The following is a 19,060-nucleotide window of genomic DNA, read 5'->3' as shown; positions in this document are numbered from 1 at the left end:
ATCTACTTATCAAATTTCTTTGACTTTCCTAGATTCTATAGATGCCTCAAAAATGTCATATGACTTGAACTTAGCTCTTCAGAAAGCTCTAAAAGTAGTGTGCAATGGATATGCTTAAAAGAAACTTGGTGTTATCATCCACAGACCATTTACATTGATAACACTTTCCCTACCCGGCACAAAATGTTTGAGTTATGCAAAAAGTTTGATACGCGTTGATTTCCATGTAGATTTCTTTATTATCATTAAAATATTTCAGCCATATACAGATGCTTTTGGAATACAAGAACTAATCCAGTTCCAGGTTTAGGTAGGCTTCTAATCGCTTAGGCAAGCCCAGATGTGAAATGCCGTCTGGCAAGTGAGAATTGCGCATCAATGCACTTCTAATCACACATCGGGAATAGTGTGATAGGCATCTCGGCTGATGGATAGTATCAAAACTGCTGAACTCATGTTTCCGGAGTGTGTCGCAGATCTCCTCCACATTCGTGACTTCGTTTCTGAGCAGCAAATCTCTAATTTCGTCGAATGAAATAAAGGCATCGGGAACAGATCTCCAGATATTCCTCACACACTCCATGTAAGCAGTAAACTGTGGAGCACTCCAAGTTATGAAGTGAGCAAAAATATCGAAAATAATAGTTTCTCTTGGATTTAGATCAGTCCGTCTTCTTCGTAAAATGGCAGGAACTTGCCTGAAAATAGTTAGTTTAGGAGACAAAAAAGCATTTCAAAACAAATTCATTTAAATTTCAAAATTATTTATTTAAAAATATCTGCGGACACCACATGACTTCCTAGCACGGAATATTAAATTATACACACATTTTGCTGCATTTCATTTAAACTTATTTTCTCGAATATCTTTACAGATAGATTTCTCATTCAATACATTAAGCTCTCACTTCGCGGTAAGCCAAAAGTATTGTTATCTTCTTTAAAAATTGAAAAATATAGAAAATAAAAATAAAAGATGAGTCAATAACTTACTTAACGAGTGATTTATTTATTTTTAAAAATAATAAGCAATAACAGTATTAAAATTTCAGACTGATGCAGATTTTATATAAAACTCAAAAGAAAATTCTATATAAAATTTTCAGCCAAGATCTGGGCTCTTATCTGCCCTTTTCTTAAACTTTCATGTCCTCAAATACAAAAAGGGAACCAAAAAGAGGAGAGGGACACATTTTACAGTTAAGATATTACGTTGTGCTCCTTCCCCTTTTGGTTTCATAAACACGTGCTCGATTTGTTCAACTATTAATTCAAAAGTAATCCTCAAAGCTATCACCATTTTTCAAAAAATAGGCTCTTAAAGAATATTTTACTTCACTTTCTTCCTTGTAGTGACAAAAATCGTAGGTTACAGAATTTTGTTTCCGTCTTTCTTTTTTCAGGAGGAAGGGGATTTCTGTGACCGTCACCAATATCGTGAGCTATTCTAGTCAAAATTGAGTATTAAGTGAAGCAAAATTCTAAGAAATAGTGAAAACTCATGCAGTTTTCAAATGTTTATTAAATCGAATGCACGTAACAAAATCAACTGAATTCTAGAGACACTTAACTACCACACGTTAATTTCTAATTTAAATATTTTGCATTTAAGTCTGCTCTCTATTTTGGGTGATACGCATCAATGTTTCGCTGAGTAAGTACCAATTCGAGAAAAATAAGTACTCAAAAATAAAGAATAAAGTAGAAACTTTAATTAAATGCAGTTTTCCGAAGCATTAGAAGGTACGATTTCCGTGCAATAAATTAACACATGGAAACTAAGGATTTTCTAAATATGTTTCATACTTTGTTGAATAAAGCTGTAAGAAACATAAATTATTCTTTCAGAAAAAGTTAAATATAATCTGCCTTGAGAACTATACATGCTCTATGTTGCTTCGAAACAGTGAATCATATTCTATGTTGAATCTCTACAACAGAATTAATATTATATTTTACTTTCCATCTCCATCATCATTCCATCTCCATCATCATTCCATCTAGCCTAAGATCTTCTAAACTAGACATTTCCAACCCCTTCTACTGGCAGCCAAAATTCTCGAATTCTTAGTTTTTAGTGCTAAACTATCCCCTTTACAGGGTCTGTTCGTCATCGTCTAAGACACAATGTGCAATTTACCAACATATAAAAATATCAGCTCACCCAGCCGGATAACAAATAAAGTATATATACTTTTAACGCATCCAACCCAAAATCGACATACACGTTATAGCAGTCAAACTTTTGGCGTTTTGTAGCTACTCGCTTTTCATTTATGCGAGATATATATACGTACGTACATGTAAATGTACAGACGTCAGGAAAAAAATCACTCCTGAATCCATTAGCGAGCCGTTTTGGGGAAAAAAAAAAAAAAAAAAAAGAGTCCTTTATTCTCGCGCAGCATAAAATTCAACACAAAAATGAGAACATTGTCCGTACGTATAGATGTCACGCAAAAAAAAAAAAAAAAAAAAAATGTGTTCAGATGGATTCGAGAGCTGTCAAAATGGATATTTTCGTTGAAATATGGTATCCGAAATTTTTCGCGATTCAATACTTTCTTTGCTTCGTACAAGGAAGTGAAAAATTCTCATTGTCCTTCTTACAAGAATAAAGGTTTCGTGAGTTATATTTTCTACTTTCATAGTAGTAATGCAGGTTGGTTCATAGAAATTTTCAGTAATGATTTTATTTAAATCTTAACTTTTGTTCCGTATATGTTGTAATTTATTTTAATTTTGAATTTTTTTTTTTTTTTTTTTTTTTTTTTCCCACACAAAACTTGCCCGAATATGAAATACTTATGAGCGAAAGTTGGTACCTGATGAAAATGTAAACAAAATGCGCTGATAAACTGAGACAACGGGGAGGTTCATCCATTGACAAGTAACGTACATATTAAACCGAAGAAATCTCTAATATTCTAGAACAAAAATGTTTTTTTTTTTTTTTTTTTTTTTTTTTTTTTGCAAATGTTTAAAAACAGCTTTAAGGAATTTATGTTAGGTGAAACTGCATGAAAGTTTTCAATCTAGAAACAAGGTGCTTCGTAAGATTATAGCGTATAGATCTAATTAGAAAATTATCACTGCGATGTTTAAAAATGAGTATGCGGTTCATCATAGTTGCAACCTCGTGGTATGATGAATTAACTGGATCTTGGCTCTGGAAGCTTCGTGAAAGAGCCAATAACACCCGGTGTCTGAAAGGTTCGGAGACCCCTGGTCTAGACCCTTTTCTCCACTTGCACATTCTTATCCATAATACAAATTTACAGTTAAAAATCAGCATCAGCCTTGAACAGAGTGCTCAGACAAAGCACTATAGACGTTCTTTCGTCAGAGACTTCGAATGGAAACAAAGAATCGTTTCGAGCTCGATACGTCAATTGATCAATGCTTCTTTGGCTCAATACGTAGCACAATAAAGGATCTTCTAAGGTTATGCTTATTGTTTGTTTTAGTTTTTCCCCTCAATTAAATGCCGTTCCTGCTTCCCATAGCACTTTTTTTTTTTTTTTTTTTAGAACGCAGAGAAAGGGTTTAGGTGAAGATAAATGAATAGTAACCTAAAGGTGTTTTTCGCTATTCTAATATTTATAATAAATGATGAATTTAAGTGTTAATAATTTTTGGTTTGAAGGTTGCAGAAATTCTGGAAAAAATTTGAAAAATACTAAAAATTTTTATCTTACGATATTCACAAATTTCCTTATATACTGTTCTTATAGATTTTTAAGTCTATAAACTCATTATCTTAACGTTAAAATAACATTAAGTCCACAAGAAAATTGGACGGAACCATAAACGTTCATTCGTTATGGTTGGGGATTCGTTGAGACGGGTTCGCTGTAGTGGAGTTTGACTGCAGTGCTCATTGATTTTACAAAGCTATGGACTTTCAATATATTATTTATTGTCATAAATAAAAAAATAACTCCATTTTAAAAGCTCCAGGCTTGCGTCAAAATATTATTACTAATGTAGATATCAATTAATCCAGAGGTTGTTAAAATATTAATTCAATTAATTACTAACTGAAAGTTATGTAGCAATTTTGGTTAGGATGGATAAATAATAGTGTGAATATAATTCAAAAGAGCGATGACAGCTGAATTTGCCCAGAGAGAGATGACCGGGGAGACGTTACGCCGATTTATGAGTGTCGAATTATACATGAGCTGGACTCCATTGTGTAAAGCACTGAATCAAGCTGCCGTGTCATGTGCACGGAAAGATATTCATAGCTAGCTTCAAATAATATGACTTTTTATCTATCTTAGATTTAGTGCAAATAAAGAATTAGAAAATACCAATATATTATTCAGTTACATATTCAGTTAAATTTAGCGACGGATTTATTTGTGCGTGATAAATGAAGTGTAATTATTCCAGAGACCACCGCAGTAGGCAGACAATTAAACAATTTTCAAATCGTTCTACCTGAAGGATCAAATATGAATAAAGTTAAGAATAATAGACCTTATATAAAAGAATTCGGTTTTCCTCATAATAGGTCCAATAGGTAATAAATAGGTCAAAGTCGAGCGTGGGAAAGATAACCAAGTCTAGAAGACCTCCATATTGTAGGGATTATTAAAATTTCGTAATAGTCATTTTTAATTTAGAAACCCTTACCTTTAAATCCCTTTTTTCAAACTACAACTTTCTACCGGAATGAGATTTCAGCATCACGTTTTATGTAAATGAATTAGTAACAGTATTTAATGGAAAGTTCAGTCACTTGCGTAGAACAGCTCTGAAGTTCACAGTTCAGTATGTTCTGCCTTCGGGCCTTGTCGTTGCTTTAAGCCTATCTTACTACGTTCGGCAGTAATCTTACGTGCCCGTCAATATTCGCCGATGAGGTTTAATTACGGGCCAACTCGCTTAGTTATTTCTGTACAGCTTCGGCTAAAGTTTAGCTAATTAGAAATTATTTTAGTTCCTTACTTTCTATCTCAAGTTAAAGTTTCTATCTCAAGATGTTTTCATGTTTATCAACTTGCCTCTGTATAAGTATTTTTTGAGCTCCTCTCTCCTCGATCGATGGCCAATAAAGATCTTACGGATAAATTATGGGCTGATTGGAATAAAAGTGACCACGAGAATGATTCGGGTTATTCATCCAATTCAATTTCCAGTACTATACTTAATCAACAGGTCTTCTTAAAAACCAACGGATTCAAGTCAGAAAAAAGTTTAAAGAATTAAACACTCAGAAACTCATTCAAAGCAGCCAGAATAATTAGCCGGTGCCTTCGATAAATTTAAAAATGTCTTTCCGAACCACATTGCCGCCAAAAAAGAAACCGCACATCCAAATTATTCCATTCAAAGCCGTACGGACAGTGGCTCTGAAACTCCCGAATTAACACCTGAACGAAACCTTCATATTGTTTCCACAAGCATTTCAAGACTCATAAGAGAACAGCCCAATGATCTAGAACAAATCAAAACTGCATTTCAGCTCAAAGAACTTTTAAAAAAAGGCAAAAGAAAATGCACTCAGGCAAAAATCAGCTAGAAAAATTTCTAGCAGATATGAAAAACAGAGTAATTTATCTTCATACCAATTCCATAGATGACTTCAAAAACTCCATAGCAAGCCTTCAAAGAACATAGATCAGTTTTCATACTTATCACATGAAATTAGAATCTGCGATTTAAGTAATATTAAAAAACATTCCAAGCACGGTCACAAAATCCGAAATTTTTCAAAATCTCGAGTGCAGATCATCCCCCATCATTAAAGTCAAGCAATTCTCCAAAAAAATAGATAACAAAATTCTTTTACCAAATTATTTACTCAAGCTGCAAAGAAACACCAACGGCAAAGTCATTTACAAATTAAATAAAATATTCGATTTCAAAGTACATATTGACAAATACACTGCGCGAAAAAAAAAAAAAAAAAAGTACAGTTCCTATATCTTTCGTTCTGCTGAGCCGATTGACAAAACTCAAATTGCGTTTTTCACTTTCCGAAAGCGCGACTTCGAATATTACATTTATATATAGCATTGTTCTAACATAGGTATTTTGACACAAAATCGGACTTTTTCTGAAATAACATACCAATTTTTTTCCATAGTTTAATTCTACGACTCAAATTATGCCTAGATATTAAACTATGTAAGATTTGGTGCGAAATTTACGGAGGAATTCAAAAATTTATCTTTGCGTATTTTTTCAGTTTGCGCCAAGAATAATTCACTTGGCAACCATAATACCATCTGAATATATGGCAACCAATTTTCCTTTCCATTCAATTATATCGGAGCGGAAAAAAAAGCATCTCGTTTCTGCCTTTTTACATTATTCATGAGAGGAAAAAAAGCCAGCAAAGTGTCTAAACCACATTTGATATTTTAATCGCTTTCAACAAATATGCCAAATTTCAAATATGCCAATATATAAATTCACGTATATTTTCGGAAATTTGAATAAAAAAACTGTAATGTTTTGTAGGTATGCTTAGGAATACGTGTACTTTAAGCTGATGGTAAAAATTTTATAGATTATAATTCAAAATTCTTCTTGAAACATTAATAACAATTATTTAAAAATAAATCATGAAAAATGGGTGACTTTTTTATTTGGAATGAACCCGAGTTTAGAAATGTGAAAGGAAGAATGAAATAAATTTAATAAAAAAAGAGAGATCCATAAATATATACCAAACTCAATTAACACTGAAGAGCTAAAATTTTGAGAGCTAATTTTTTAAAAACTACAAAGGCGACTTTTAAAAACCTTGGTAGTTTGGCGCAATTTGAACAATGGATATAAAATGGAAATATGGAAAAAAAATTGGTATGTTATTTCAGAAAAGTTTGATTTTGTGTCAAAATGCCTATATTAGAACAATGCTATATGTTCATCTAATACATATCCGCGCTTTCGAGACATGAAAAACACAAGTTAAATTTCGTCAATCGGCCCAGTAGAACGGGAGATATAGAACAGTCTTTTTTTTTTTTTTTTTTTTTTCCCCGCAGTGTGCAATCTCAAAGAACGACCAATTCATTGCTTCAACTGCCAGGAATATGGACATTCTCAAACTAACTGTTTCAAAGCAGTTAAATGCGTGAAATGTACCAGAAATCGCAGAAGCAACACTTGTACATTCAACTCAGACGAAAAGCCTAAATCCTTATTTTGGAGTTCTCGTTACAGGGGATGTAAAGTCTATCAGAAGCGTTTTAAAAAACTCAGTCCATTTAAAAATAATCCTGCCTAACCAAAAAAAGATTTTTCTCCTTAAAATCTCACAAACAAATTCGCAGCTACCATGTAGTTCAAGAATTAAATGCAGTGAGAGTCTAAAAAATTACAGAAATAAAGCCTCAGATGTTCACCTTACTAATATTTTTGAAATTTTTCATGAACCAAATATTTTTCAACTTATCACTAACATCGCAATTTTATCAAATCAAATTAAAAAAGTACAGACAACTTCAGAAAATTTAATAATTGCATTCAAAACAGTTGAAGTCATGCTGAAATTCTCAGATAAAGTTTAATTTCCTTTCACATTCATAGCACCAATTACCAAACTGTATTACACTAGAAGCAACAACCTGTTCATAGTGGGTTCGGGCTCCGGCACGCCTCGCTTTTTTTCATCATCTAACTTGGACCAGTTTTGATTTCTCAAAAATAAATTTCCAAAAATTAATTTTCTTCTTCTTTTAGGTTGCCCTTTAGAGTGTAAGGACTATTTTAATTTTATTAACAGTTAAATTTTAAGTTAAAGTTCCTTTCCTGTCAAATTCTTAACTTCAACTTACTACTTCCGGCCAGAACGAAGTTTTGGAATCACACCTGAGTACATAATAAAGAATAGGGGCATTTAACCGCGAAGTTCTACTTGCTGAGTTAGGGAGTTATCTAGGGTAACTCCCAAGTACTTTGTGATTCCAGTTTGCTCGTCCGCAAAGTACTTGGGAGTTACCCTAGATGATAGGCTCACCTTCAAAAAGCACGTAAGCAACCAAGTAAATAAAGCAAACGGAGTTTTCATGTCACTTTATATTGTTATAGGTAGGAAATCGAAATTGAGCTTAAAAGCTAAACGCATGATCTATCTCACTATGATTAGGCCAGTTATGCTCTAAGCCGCCCCAATAAGGGCAATTGCCAATAAGACGGATAGGAGAAAACTAGAAGTCCTTCAAAACAAAATTTTGAGAGCCATCACTAACGCGCCCTGGTTTGTACGAAATAGCATCATTCACGCAGACTTAAAAATAAAGCCCATTCCTGAACAAATCCTCATGTCCACAACTTCTTCGAAAAAATGGATAATTCTCCAGTGCACACGCTAAGAGAACTCGGTAATTATGACCCTACGGTGGACAGCGTGCTGAAGAGACCTCGGTCACCATAATGCGCGGTGGTGATGTAAATATGTAAATAGTGTACATATGAAGTTGTGTTTTGTGCTCTATCTAATCTTATTTAACCAAGGACTGTGTTACTGCCCAAATTGGCTATTTGCCTGGAAGCAGGCTAGAGACTCTGAATTAATTAATATGTGTAAAGGACTGTGTATTGTGTGATCTCACCACGCCCACCGCTGTGGTTCTACTCCTGATTCGCTGCTAGACTGCTAAGAAAAAAAAGGGGGGAATGAATGCTGGATGATTTTGTTTTCTAAGTACTAATTTCCTAATTTTCGTATATTTAGCTTGACTTTGCCAGGAAATGATTGCACCTTGTTCTAATGTCACGTCCCCGGGCGAGGTGCAGTAGCACCTTAATGTACTAAAAACCGTGAATGGCCTTCATAGGCAGCACAGATTGAACAGATCAAAACTCAAAGTAGTTGTATACGAGGTGAATCAGACCTAAATGCCTAAATGCCTAAATGCTGAGTTAGACAGAATCAGAGTTTCTGATTAGCGCGCGTCCGCCTTTTGGCCTACCCTCTCTCAAAGCTGTTATTACGCTCTGTCGTACTCAGGCTCTTGATAGCTTCGCAGTCAATTAGCGTTAAGGGGCCAACTCGGTTAGAATCTTGATAGCTTCGGCTATATCTCTTTAGTTTAGATTAGTTTTAGTTTATTTCTTAGCCTCTTAAGTTCAAGCCCGAGTGCCGGCTTTTATTGTACACTCCAAGACGCAGTTCTGTTAAATCTTATTTGAACATAAAAGGGTTATTTACCCTTCCATCTTGTTGTTTCTTGTCACACGAACTCAAGCGATTATTCGCTTAACAGTTCTTAAGATTCTTCACGTTCAGCAGCAACTTAGTCTTTACAAAGTGAGGAACTCTACAAGAAGATAGGCATAATATATTAGTACAAGCCCTTTATTAGGCTGTAGACATATAAAAAAGGCGACTATGTACGATCTGAGTAAGTGAGATAAAAAAGCGAGACATTTCGGAATGATAAAGGCAAAAATAGTTGAGAGAAATCATGATTAAGCAGAAAAAGAGCTCAAGAATCATTGGCAATGACATTTCAATCAGAAGATAAAAGGGGAGTGTAAGATGTGAGCTAGGCTCACGGGAAAGTGAAGGAAATTGGATTATAAGGTATTTCTCCTGCCTTCCTAGAGTGCCTTCGTAGTGTAGTGGCTCTGCACGCTGGACGAATATTCCAGAGGTTCGTGGTTTGATTTCCGGCGAAGGCGTTCGTTATTTTTCAGCTTTCCTGCTTACCAAAAATATATATAATGTCTCTACAAGGTGTCAGGTAAAAATTCAGGAAAAAATTATAGAAACAGGTTACCAGGAGAATCGTAATGAAACCTTACTGTGCACATGGATGGTCAAGTGAATTTTTACTTCACTTGAGCGGCATCCAAAGAAGTTAGAAGCTTTTCTCCTTCTTGATCGGATCGGATCAGATACGAAAAACGTATCCTAAACAAGCAGAGAAAGAGTGAGCTACTATAATGATAAATTGAAGGGAACGGTGACGCCTATTATTAACATAATTACCCTACAATTATGAACGTGCCTACATATTGGTCCGGATGATAATGTGTGTGGACAATTCGGTATCTCTGCGCTACCGTTTTTTAACATTGCACAGAACATACATACATAATTACACACAAATTCTTCACCATTTAATAATAGTTGCTTGCTCGGCAGGCCCCTAAAATGACCTCATTTAGTACAATTTCGTAGGCCCAGCTAGTAATTATTCATAATAGTTATGAAGAACTTAACAGATTGATTTTTTTTTACACTCTCTCACTATCCTCAGTCTACCAATCGGATCTTACCTTCCAAAGAGGCAGTATGCCCAGAGACTATTAATTTCGGTTTGGCACTTTGCCTTGATTCATTACAAGCACTATTTCACTTTTAAAATAGATGCCACCAAATATTATCACCCTGTATTATATTTAAAGAAATAAAATAATGAAGAATCTGCATAAATGGATGTATGTTTCTCGCAGTGTGATAAAACAACGGTACCTAGAGCCATCAAATTTTGAAAAACGTAATCCTCCACCGAATATGGGCATCTGGAAGCCCATATTTAGAATTTGTTTTATTATCAATTTCATATTTTGTAAAAATTTAACGAATTTTTGGTTAACAAAGTCGAGGATTTAAAAGCGAGCAATAGCAACGTTATAGAGAAAAATAGCATTTTTATCTCCAGGGAAAGAAAGTCTCGTTTTAAAATTATTTTGCGATATTGCTCTTGAACTGAATGTTATGATTTAAGTGCGAAGAACATGATTTTCTTAATAATATTAAGCATCGTCTTCTTCGCACATATGCTACATAGAGGTCAACAACAAAATACAAAATTTTTAAATGCTGCATAGCAACATTAGTTTAGAATTGACGATGCAGTATTAAGTGTTAACACACATATTTATACTGCTTCAGTCTTTTCTCAATTCATCGTGTCATTATTCAGTTTTCTTTGTAAGATGACTTATAAAAGATTTTTTTTTTGTTTTTTAATTATTAATTTTTCTATGTGTTATCATTATTTATTAAATATCAGGTTCTTGGCACTTGTACCACATAAAATTCAGTTCAACAGCGAAATCAGAAAATATCTAAAAACAGCATACGTTTAGAATTCCCGATAAGGTATTAGAGTTTGCCATACATGTTTTCATATTTGCTATATAATTTCTTTGAAGACTTTTTTAAAAGCTATGTTATTTCTTAAAGGCTCGCACGGCCAACCGCCTAAAATGTTCATTATAAGGAAGAAAAGCATGTAACGGTTTTTAATGAGTCCATCTAGAGCAGTTTCCAGTTTCATAAAAAATATTGAATGTTTTTAGTTGGAAATCTCTTGATTTTAATAAATTTTTATATCAATTAATCCCATTAAAAAGCAAGAAAAAAATGCTATTAAGAATTGTGTTTATTGCTATTAAACCACTTAGTTAGAGATACATTCCGGTGATCTCATAGATCACGTGACTTATGTATACCTTTTGTAAACAAACAATGCAGACCTCAGAGATCACGTGATTTATGTACAGCTAATGCAAACAAGCAGGGTCATTCTTCCTTTTCTTCTGTTGCGGAACGTATCTCATTGTTGAATAATCTTCCAAATTAAGTTTGCAATTATCTTAGGCTTAACAGAATGGCAACACGCTGGCACGTGGAAGATAAAAATATTTTATTCCCGGCGGCGGCAACACAGTGGTTTCACAGAGCCGAGTTTGTTAATCAAAACTAAAAGATAAATAGCTTACGCTTTTCTGAATGGCAAAAACCTAATGGCGCGGGAGTAAAAATGTTTCATTTCGAACAGTGTTGCTACTGCTCACTTTTAAATCGTTGAGTTTGTTAATCAAAAATTTGCTAAAGTTTTACAAAATATGAAATAAATAACAAAAGAAAATCAAAATTCGGGCTTTCAAGTGCACATGTTTGGGTAGAGGATTACGTTATTCAAAATTTTATGACTCTAGATACCATCGTTTCTTCACAGTGCAAGGTGCATATACATACATACATGCAGGCAGATTCTTCATTGTTTAGTTACAGAGGTGTAGAAAATCGTGGGAAAAAAGGTTTAAGGATTAAACTTTTAAAAAAATTCTAAATCGAATTTTGAAACAAATCGTTTCATCACGAAGAAAAATACAAATAAGCAAATAAAAAATAAATAAATAAAAATACTTACCATGTCTGCCTGACATCTGATGGATAAAACTGTAAAAACATGAGAGACTTCCATTCCGCCTTGAATATAAATTTGAAGCCGTATTTCAAGAGTACAAGCAAGTGTTTTGGACTAGTTCGAATTAGTACTTTATATGGGTACTCTTCCCGAAGGCCATCAAAAAGGTGGGTAATAGGATACTTTTCTTTCTTCCAGTGGTATAAAATATATTCCATTAGTGCAGCTTTATACATAAATAAAGGACACATTCTATAGAAATCACGCACGCACGATGTATGAAAAACTTCCGCAACGAGACTGGAATCTGCACAATGGTTTTCCAACAGAATCTTCATAAACTTCGGACCTGCCTCCTCCTTCACTGAACGCATGAAGTAGCATTCCAGAGATGTAGTATCATAAACTATAGGAGGTTTCTCAAATGTTACGTTCCCGGGATCCCAATAGTCGAAAGCAGGAAAAAGAGATTTTTGCGTGTAGTCATAATATGCCTTGAGATGTTTCAAAAAATGCTTAGCTGTTTTTAGTTCCCATTTCGTTTCCAGTTTTTCTAATATCGATTTACTGAAATCGAGAAAAAAGGAGTATTTTCCAGCATCTATTAAATGGACTCCTTCCCTCCTTATTTTAAACATTTCAATCAGTTTTCTATCAGGAAAAGTTTGATAATCAGTCAAATTAAGGGAAGGAAAATATTCATTTCCATGGCTTTCTCTCCAATGTATAACCAATTCCTCGCGCTTCATATCTAAATAGGAATATCGTCGAGGGGCTACACATAAATCCAGTGCATAAATTAGCGTTGTATTTCGTTTTTCTTGAAATTCCTGACAGCACAAATCCAAGTATTCCACCGCACTACCCTCAGTTAACCACAATGTCATGTCTGAAATGTCTACTTTTGCTTCACACAGTAATATGCAATTTAAAATTCGTCCTTTTATTTAAATCTTCTAATTGATTTAAGAAACTCGAAGAAGAAACTTTACTTGAACACTTAAATCTCTAACTGGAACTGTATACTATGAATTTCACATATAAGTGCGACTTGTCCCGAATCGCGAATAGCAAGGTATGTTCGACTCAAGGACAAATATATTGCAAGGACACTTGTCTCTACAAATTCTATGCTTCACAGGAAGGAAGGTAAAAAGAAGTAAACAAAAAATCCATAGCAAGGAGACCCCCAAGCGCTCAGATAATAGATCGGGCAGCAATGAGCTGGGAGGCAGAAGAATTTCCGTTTGTAATCTAGGCAGGTGCTTAATTTTTACCTCGGGATAACTTAACAAAGACGTCTTTCACATTCTTTACAATAGATGCTTACTAACTAAATAAGTTCTGAGGCAGTCTGTATTGCAAGCACGAATCTGGACACAATCTATTCTCTAGTTGAACGGTGTTAGCGACCACTTGGTCAGAAGCTCTACCCCTTGTAGAAAGATTGAAAATTTCAAATAATAAAAGACAATAACCTAAAAATATACATTATTTTTTTTAATAATTTACACGTTTATAGTAATAACTCAAGCTAGGAATGTAAAGCATTACTCTAAGGGGAGGTCGAATAGGGAAAAGCTCGAAGCCGTCGGACTGTTGAACAAGTGAGGTGTGTAACTATAAGAAAAAACGTGATAACTATTAATGCTCTGAATCCATGAAGAATTACAGCAGTAACAAATATTATATTTTAGGAACTACATAATCAATTGATGCATAAATGGTTACCAAAATTGATTAAAAATCACGAATTTGTACTAAAATATATAAATGACTTATTACTACATTAAAAAACACATATGAGGTTTACACAGAGAAAAGTAGAAAGAGTGTATTAGAATATATGCAAGGTACCAAGGATATCAACATATATCGAAATTACAGGATACAGTTAACTGTGGAATTGTAGGTGGGAATAATAAGTATATAATATTACGAACAAAAAGATAAGTATATGTAAACATGGTCAGTAGAGTCTATTAATTACTGTGCACAGCACCAAAGATATCCTCAAATATTGAAAAGACAATAAATAATTTGTCCATAGCATTGGTGGTAGATCGAATTCCTCGTATTTTTCCTTTAACTTTACTAAGAATGTCTTTGCTTTCAACATCGATGTTATTTAGCTGAGAAGGATTTTTAACATCAGAAACATTTTTTGTTACAGGGTTTAAATTATCATTAGTTTTCATGTTATTAACAGGTTTTTTTTATACGCATTCAATACGGGAAATTTAGGTTAGGTTATTTTTTCTAATTACGGCAAAGCCTCGAGGGCTATCTACCTAAGGGAAGGGATGCCTTCGTGGAGGACTTTCTAAGGGAACTGGCTCGTATACACGTTACGCATGGGAAAAACCACGAAAATACCCATGCAGTCAGCCCGTTCGCGGGATTCGAACCTCGGACCGAATTACTAGTGTTCAGCGACTTTACCGCTCAGCCGCTGGTGAGCCTCCAGGAAATTTAGGATACCCACGAAAATTCGCGGTGTGTCCTATTTGATTGCAGTTACAACAGCGTACGGTATCTAATCTTTTAGCAGAGCAATTTCGAGTTTTAAATGGTCCTGCACATTTCACACACCTGGATTTCAATTTTGTATCTGTCAGACGAGTGACGGAAGCTTTGCCAGTTGTGACACTGCACAACACATCCATTAACAGCATATGTTCTCACACTGGCATAAAAGTGTAAAAATTTTCACAGTGACATAAAAGTGTAAAACTTTTCTATGAACCCCATTAGTGTTATCCACCTGAACTTGGATAAGATCATGGAGACCCCTGTTTTGATTCTGTGCATACGTGCTACACGACGCACTTTATATCCTAACATGGTTAACTCTTCATAAATATATTTTATTGGGCAATGAATGGGTAAGCGGCGGGAAACAACTTTGATAGGTTTGTCAATTTTGGCTAATACCACATAGTGGTCAATTTTCTTTAGATCTAAATATTGGATGATAGTTCTGTGACCATCTTCAGTGCTGGGGAAGATCTTGAGGAAGTCCCCATTAACCTTACGCGCAAATTCACATTTAGCCTCCTTTCTTAAAATCCCTAACTTTGATGTCGGGCTTAAACATGATGGGTCGAATTTTAGGTTTGGCACATTAATAGCACATCGTTATCGTTTGCACATGGTTATCGATTGCATTAAGTTCTTTAGCCTTGTTGAAAAGGAAAAGTTTGACTCTATGGCAAGCAAAATGGAACGACCCAGGTTCTAAAGGAAGATTCACTTATAATTTAATCTCAATTGTAAGTGAAAAAAGATACCTAAAAGACAAATATCTAAACTAAGCTTTAACTAATCATGGACACTTTCCCTTTTATTATAATAGGTTTTCGATTAAAAATTGTGCCTGTCCATGTGGCATGAGCAATGTCGATATTGAACACCTGTTGTTTAGATGCTCTTCTATGAAAAATATTGTTCTAAAATTTATTCCAAATATTGCTAAATTTAAGACCCTAAAGGATCTATGTAAAAATACAGTGACTAAATTGAAATTGTCGAATTTCATAAAATATGTATCTGTATCTGTAAATGAAATGAATTTATATATTGATTGTTTTTAAAATTCCCCTGTCTGTTTAAAGGAAAACTGGAATGTTTATAATATTCTGTCATTTTATTTCTTTGTATATGTAAGTAACATATTTTTATGCCTGAAAGTAATATGTGTTATATTTTACAAAGTATGTAATAATGTGCTTTTGTTGGTATAGCTGGTAAATCTCACCAGCTCCTAGAATTTAAATTCATATTTTAGTTGTTTATTCTAAGTTATTTCAGGTAGTAAGGTGGTAGTTCTACTGCTTAATGGGCCTGATTTAGGCCTTGTTTTAGATCTCAATCTTTCTTTAATTAAATAGCTCGACTAAGCCCTGTTAAGCTTCTAATGGCGGTACAGGAAGTTCAACCAGTCATACAATCACAAAGAAGAGTTGTGATGAATTGACCACGGTCGTTTAACTACGTTTTCGATGCTTGGATCGTAGTCTCTGAGGCTTCGGATCATTTCAGATCCATGTTTCGTCGATGTAAACCATGTAGCGCTCACTTTCCCTGAGTTTCCTCATTTCTCGCAAATAATTTTTCCTCCAAAATACAATACCAGGTCTTTCGGCAAGAATTTTTCTTTTGTTACTGCTTCCCTTCCAGCGAAAATTCATTGAGGGCAAAACTTTATACAAAGTATCTTTTTGCACGGGGAATCTATTTTTTTTTTTTTTTCCTTTAACTGAGGCAGTAATTTCCGTGCGGATGGCACTTTCTTTTCTTCGATATGGAAGTCTTGCATTGTCTGCCGTATAAAACATTTATCAAAACTATCAATTACGCAATTTCAATCAGAGGGTATTTTAGTTTCCAGCTTCCCAGCTGTACTTAAAAGTTTATTTTCACCCTTTGTTGATACTTCGTATATAATGTTTTTAATTGTATACTCCGATACTTCAGTCGCTTGACAATATTCTCTTCAAAACTTAAGAGAGAGGAACTGCGAAAGAATTCGCCGAAGCTTCAGAAGCGCAAAACTCTATAACGTTGTACACGATTTGACGTGTCTGAGATTTTGAAGGTTGATCTTTCTTAAATTGGAAATGGCATTAAAAAAAAAAAAAATGGCGATTATCAAAGCACTATAAAAAGGAAGATAACTGGAAACAAATTTTGACAAACACCAGTACCCCCCCCCCAAAAAAAACAACAAAAACAAAAAAACTTTTTAAAAATTAAAAAAAAAAAAATCTGAAAGTTTTTAGATTTTACATTACACCCAAAGGGGCTTTTTTTTTTTTTTTTTTTTTTTTTTTTTAAGTTTTGTGTGTTACCTTTATTTATTAAATATCATGTTATCCACACTTAAACCATAAAATTCATTTCAACAGCAGTATCAAATATGATTTAAAAAGAGCATATCTTTAGAATTTCCAATACACAGTTTCGCGTGCTGGAGATAAAAATGTTTTTTTTTTTTCATTCAGTGTTACCATTGCTCGCTTTGAAATCGTTCAGCTTATAAAGTATTCCTCCCGCCTTCTTTGCCTTCGTGGTGTAATGGCCAGCACACTCGGCGCGTATTCGAGAGTTCCGCGTTTCGAGTCTCGGCGAGGGCATTGCTCTTTTTTCAAGTCTTTCCTGCTTCGAAATAACCTACAGTCTCTAAAGTGGCGCCCGAACTAGCCAGCGCAAGTTTCGTTTCTGATCTTGCTGTTAAGCTGATACGCTTTTTGGTCATTTGAATAATTATTACGTCTGTTAAGTTGTCGAGTCAACCTAGTTAAGCCTTAACTTAAAAGTAATAATCTAGCACTATTCTTTTTAGACTTGAATTGATTTGTGTTACAAATTCTTAGTTTCCATCGCAAGTTGTCTGTGTTATTGTAAAGCACTAAGTACGTGCCTTTTCTGTTCTATAAAATTAGCCTCCAAAAGTTGTTTTAGCTAAGTTTTACGTGAGTTGCTATATACCAGACATGGTCAAACTGCGGAACGAGCGCCGTATGCGGCTCTTCACACCTCAACTGCGGCTCATGAGCTACTTGAGATCCTTTGCCACTTGAAATACGACTGATTTTTGAAAAAATATAGTTTAATATTTTTAATAAAAATGGAATTTGAAATAGATATCATGCAGTACTGCATGATATCTATTTCAAATTCCATGATACGTGTCACGTTTCTTTATTAATCGCTAATTTAATTTCTGATATTATCTGACGGATAAAAATCTGACAGATTTCAAACTGTCCATTGCTGGCTTATCTTTAGAGCAACAAACACGTAAAATTACAAATGATTCCATTTCTGGAAATGACTACTCCTGTTATGTTACTTACATTTTGAACAGGTAATGATCCTCGGAATGCACTGATGTTAATCTAAAACTCAATGCTAATACTTTTATTGAATTATTCTCCCTAATATTTTTTCTTTCAAGTTAATTTTACATCAGGCAATGTCTTTTTACATTCCTGTGTGATTCCATTGTTCACAACAGTTGTGATCGACCTGGAAGATTTTTTATTCGTTGTAGGATCAGTCCTTGAATAACGTGAATAACTGCTGAAGAAACCAGCTTCGCCTTGCAATCCATATAGAGCTCTTTTAATCTGTGGAAGAATTTTACAAAGATTTTATTTTTGGTGGAGTGAACCTTCAGCCTCTTTACTTAGTCGTTTTTATTTTCTGCAGAACTCCTTCAAAATTAACTTCCTATCCCTAAGCAAGTCAGGCATGCAATTGCTTCACAGATTTCGCAACCATTCACGATAATATGCTTAACCCTTTGCGGCACAGTGTGTCCGGTCTGGACACACCTAAAAATTTTCTTCTGTACGCACAGAAAAATTGAATGATAAAGGATTTATAGGTTACTCTGTATCTTCTTTATTTATAGTAGATGGCAGCTCAATACAAGCCAGTCCATATATTTTAGCCATGTTTACATGAACTAAACCATTGTGCAGAGGTCTACCAGGTTACAAAAGGCCTCCACATCAAACATCTGTGCATGTCTATAGAAATATGAAGAGTTACACGTCCATGTTATATCTGAATTTGGAATTAAATTCATTATAGTTATGACAGGTAGTTTTTTTTTTTTTTTTCTTTTTTTTTTTTTTTCTGTAACATTGTTTTTGATTTGCCATGTATTTAAAACCCAGCTCAGAATTAAACAGCTAGGTTGAAGAGTTCGGCTAGTAGGCAGATGGAATATCTGCTCGACGAAGCGTTTATATAGCCCGGACTACTAGAACTGAGCTACTTACAGTAGTTATAGCAATAGATTATTTATGTCCAAAATTATATTGACGATTCAAGAAGTGGTTTCGAGAATTTTCAATGATGAGCATGAATTTCGTTAGCTATGTCCAAAATTATCGGGATGATTCGAGAGTTACTTTCGGGAA

At 34.3% G+C, this 19,060-nt stretch overlaps 1 protein-coding gene across 2 annotated transcripts in view; it reads right to left on the bottom strand.

The window, feature by feature from the left end:
• Nucleotides 1-227: 227 nt before the first annotated feature.
• The window catches only part of LOC118199997 (uncharacterized), a 56,216-nt gene continuing 37,383 nt past the window's right edge, over nucleotides 228-19,060 (bottom strand). The window contains exons 1-2 of one of the 2 annotated variants that reach the window (XM_035371901.2): nucleotides 12,132-13,199; nucleotides 228-698 (exon numbers count right to left, since the gene is read on the bottom strand). In XM_035371901.2, the coding sequence (XP_035227792.2) occupies nucleotides 290-698; nucleotides 12,132-13,015 (1,293 nt within the window). In that variant the 5' untranslated portion in view covers nucleotides 13,016-13,199 and the 3' untranslated portion in view covers nucleotides 228-289. Of the gene's footprint in view, nucleotides 699-12,131; nucleotides 13,200-19,060 lie in introns of those variants that run through there. The other variant, XR_015038270.1, reaches the window with a different exon arrangement.

This window comes from Stegodyphus dumicola, chromosome 12 (genome assembly GCF_044657685.1).
Source record: "Stegodyphus dumicola isolate Sdum_Otavi_A_Nest chromosome 12, ASM4465768v1".
Classification (NCBI taxonomy): Eukaryota; Metazoa; Arthropoda; class Arachnida; order Araneae; family Eresidae; genus Stegodyphus; species Stegodyphus dumicola.
This window is presented reverse-complemented; position numbering and strand designations above follow the sequence as displayed.